Source organism: Solanum dulcamara, chromosome 9 (assembly GCF_947179165.1).
Source record: "Solanum dulcamara chromosome 9, daSolDulc1.2, whole genome shotgun sequence".
In the NCBI taxonomy this organism is placed as follows: Eukaryota; Viridiplantae; Streptophyta; class Magnoliopsida; order Solanales; family Solanaceae; genus Solanum; species Solanum dulcamara.
The window spans coordinates 53,842,274-53,844,962 of NC_077245.1; the positions used below are offsets into that span (position 1 = coordinate 53,842,274).

The 2,689-nt window shown below is 37.1% G+C and overlaps 1 protein-coding gene across 1 annotated transcript; it reads left to right on the top strand.

Annotated features, from left to right (window-relative positions):
* The first annotated feature begins 321 nt into the window (after nucleotides 1-321).
* LOC129904385 (putative clathrin assembly protein At1g03050) lies at nucleotides 322-2,301 on the top strand. The gene is made up of 2 exons (XM_055979950.1): nucleotides 322-964; nucleotides 1,181-2,301. The coding sequence occupies exons 1-2, from the start codon at nucleotides 322-324 to the stop codon at nucleotides 2,299-2,301; spliced, it is 1,764 nt and encodes a 587-aa protein (XP_055835925.1).
* Nucleotides 2,302-2,689: the final 388 nt, after the last annotated feature.

Consider the following 2,689-nt stretch of genomic DNA (forward strand, 5'->3'; position numbering starts at 1 on the left):
AGAATGATTCAAATATTTTCATAAGTTTTGTGATCATCTAATAGAGAATTTCTAATAATATTAGTTGTGTGGAAGATATAAAGTAGAGAGGAAAATCTAAGGTGAGTTCTATGATCGGTTGGAAGATCTAAGGTGGGTTCTATGGTTTAAATGAACTAACTACTTTTGGAAATGCAAAATATGTGTATACAAACCATAAAATGCATGTTAAATATCATTACAAACTAATAACATTTGTTTTTTTTCTTTATTTTGGTTAAAACTACCACCATTCTGAACAACTGAAAATAAAAATATTTTAGAAGCCTACATAGAAACTTCATGGCACCAAGCAAACTTAGAAAAGCAATTGGTGCTGTCAAGGACCAGACAAGCATAAGTTTGGCCAAGGTAGGGGGAAGTAACTGTTTGTCCGACCTAGAAGTTTCCATTGTCAAAGCCACTAGACACCAAGAGTACCCACCTGAGGAGAGGCATATTCGAGAGATTCTAAGCTTGACTGCTTATTCTCGAGCCAATGTTGGTGCTTGTGTCGACAATATTTCAAGACGTCTTGGAAAGACCAAGAATTGGGTTGTAGCACTCAAGTCAGTAATGTTGATCCATAGGTTGCTCTCTGATGGTGATCCCTCCTTTGAGCAGGAGATTTTCTTTGCCACTAGACAAGGAACCAGGCTTCTTAACATGTCTGATTTTCGAGATACCAGATCTAACTCATGGGACTATTCTGCACTTGTTCGTACCTATTCTTTGTACCTTGATGAACAACTTGAGTATAGGATGCAAAGCCGTCGTGGAAAGCGCAGTACCTATGCCTATGATGAAGATTTAGATAATGTTCATTCTGAATCCGTCGTGGTGAAACAACTCACTCCCTTAAGAGAAATGAAGAATGAGGATATTTTCTCAAGGATCCAATATCTTATTCAACTTCTTAAGCGATTCCTAGCTTGTAGACCCGCAGGTTTGCATTATATTTGACTATTTTCAAACTATATTTCCTTTTAGTGAAAAAAAATAAAAACAAGTGTGGAAATTGGACTAGGAGAATTTGAATTTTCATACCATTCAAGGGCTTGCACAAAATATGTACATGCTTTATTTTGGCCATTTTTGCCTCTTCTCTCAACCATTTCTAACCAAAATATTCTAATTTATGTTTGTCATTTTGTAAGAGCAGGTTTAGCAAGGACCAACAGAACTGTATTCGTGGCTCTCTATCCACTTGTGAACGAAAGTTTCCAGATATATTTTGAAATAACAGAAAAAATAACTATCCTAATTGTTAAGTTCCATGAACTATCAATTACCGACTCTGTGAAGGTTCACGAGATCTTTTGTCATATTAATAAACAATATATTGAGCTTGAACAGTTCTACAACTGGTGTAAAATGGTTGGAATTGGACACTCTTCTGAATATCCAGACATTGAGAACATTCCACAGAAGAAACTTGACCTTATCGATGAATTTATACAAGAGAAGTCTATATTAGGACATAATGGGAATGCAATGTGTTATGAACCTAAAAGTGAGTTGATTGAAAGAAATCATGAGCCAGAATCGGAACTAGAACAAGATATGAATGCAATTAAGGCATTACCACCACCAGAGGGAATTCCTGAAGAAACAAATCAAGAGAAATATAAAGAAAAAGAAAAAGAAAAAGAAGAAGAAAAGAAAGAGGTGGTGAAAACCCAAGATGTAGCCGACTTGTTGAACTTGGGTGAAGATGCATTAACTATGGAAGAACATGGAGATCAATTGGCTATATCACTCTTTGATGGTGTTCCAGAAACTAGTGGTCCTTCAACAACCACTTCACCATGGAAAGCGTTCAATGATTCAGGGGATTGGGAAACAACACTAGTTCAGCACACGAGCCATTTGTCAAACCAGAAGGCTTCCCTTCCTGGAGGGTTCAACACATTAATATTAGATGGAATGTATCAACAAGGAGCAGTAGCTCAGATGGTAGCCAGCTCAGGTGTTGTAGCTACTGGAAGTTCTAGTAGTGTTGCACTTGGATCAGCTGGTCGGCCGTCAATGCTAGCCTTGCCTGCACCTCCATCTGCGGATGGAAGAGCTCAAAGTACAACTGGGACAAGCACTGACCCTTTTACAGCATCACTAGCAATAGCTCCACCATCATATGTTCAGATGTCTGAAATGGAAAAGAAGCAGAGACTATTAGTAGATGAGCAGGTAATGTGGCAACAATATCAAAGGGATGGAATGCAAGGACAAATAGGATTAGCAAGGACGCAACCAAATCCTTATGCATACAACACTGGAGGTTAAACAAAAACCTTCTAGCAAGAGGTTCGCTTAATTAGAACGTCTCAGTAACAAAACTGTAAGGAGCAAAAAGAGGCCTTTGAGAATAAGGAATGGAAAAAGATATTATTTAATCAATTCTCTTATTTGCCTTCTCCACGAGTTAGGGAATTTAGCTGCAAAATTTTCAAATATGTCAGCATTAGAATTAAGTGTTAGAGAAGATTCATATCAGAGTACAGAATGTAATAAATTGCAATTTTGGTTTTCCTCCTTTCCCTTTTAACAGTTAGCTCTGAAGAAATTACTCAAGCATCATACAGAAATGAAAAGTAAAAGCTTATCACTGATGGCAAATGCTATCATTATAGGGGTTAGTAAATTTTAAAGGTAAAAATGACTCACTTTAAGC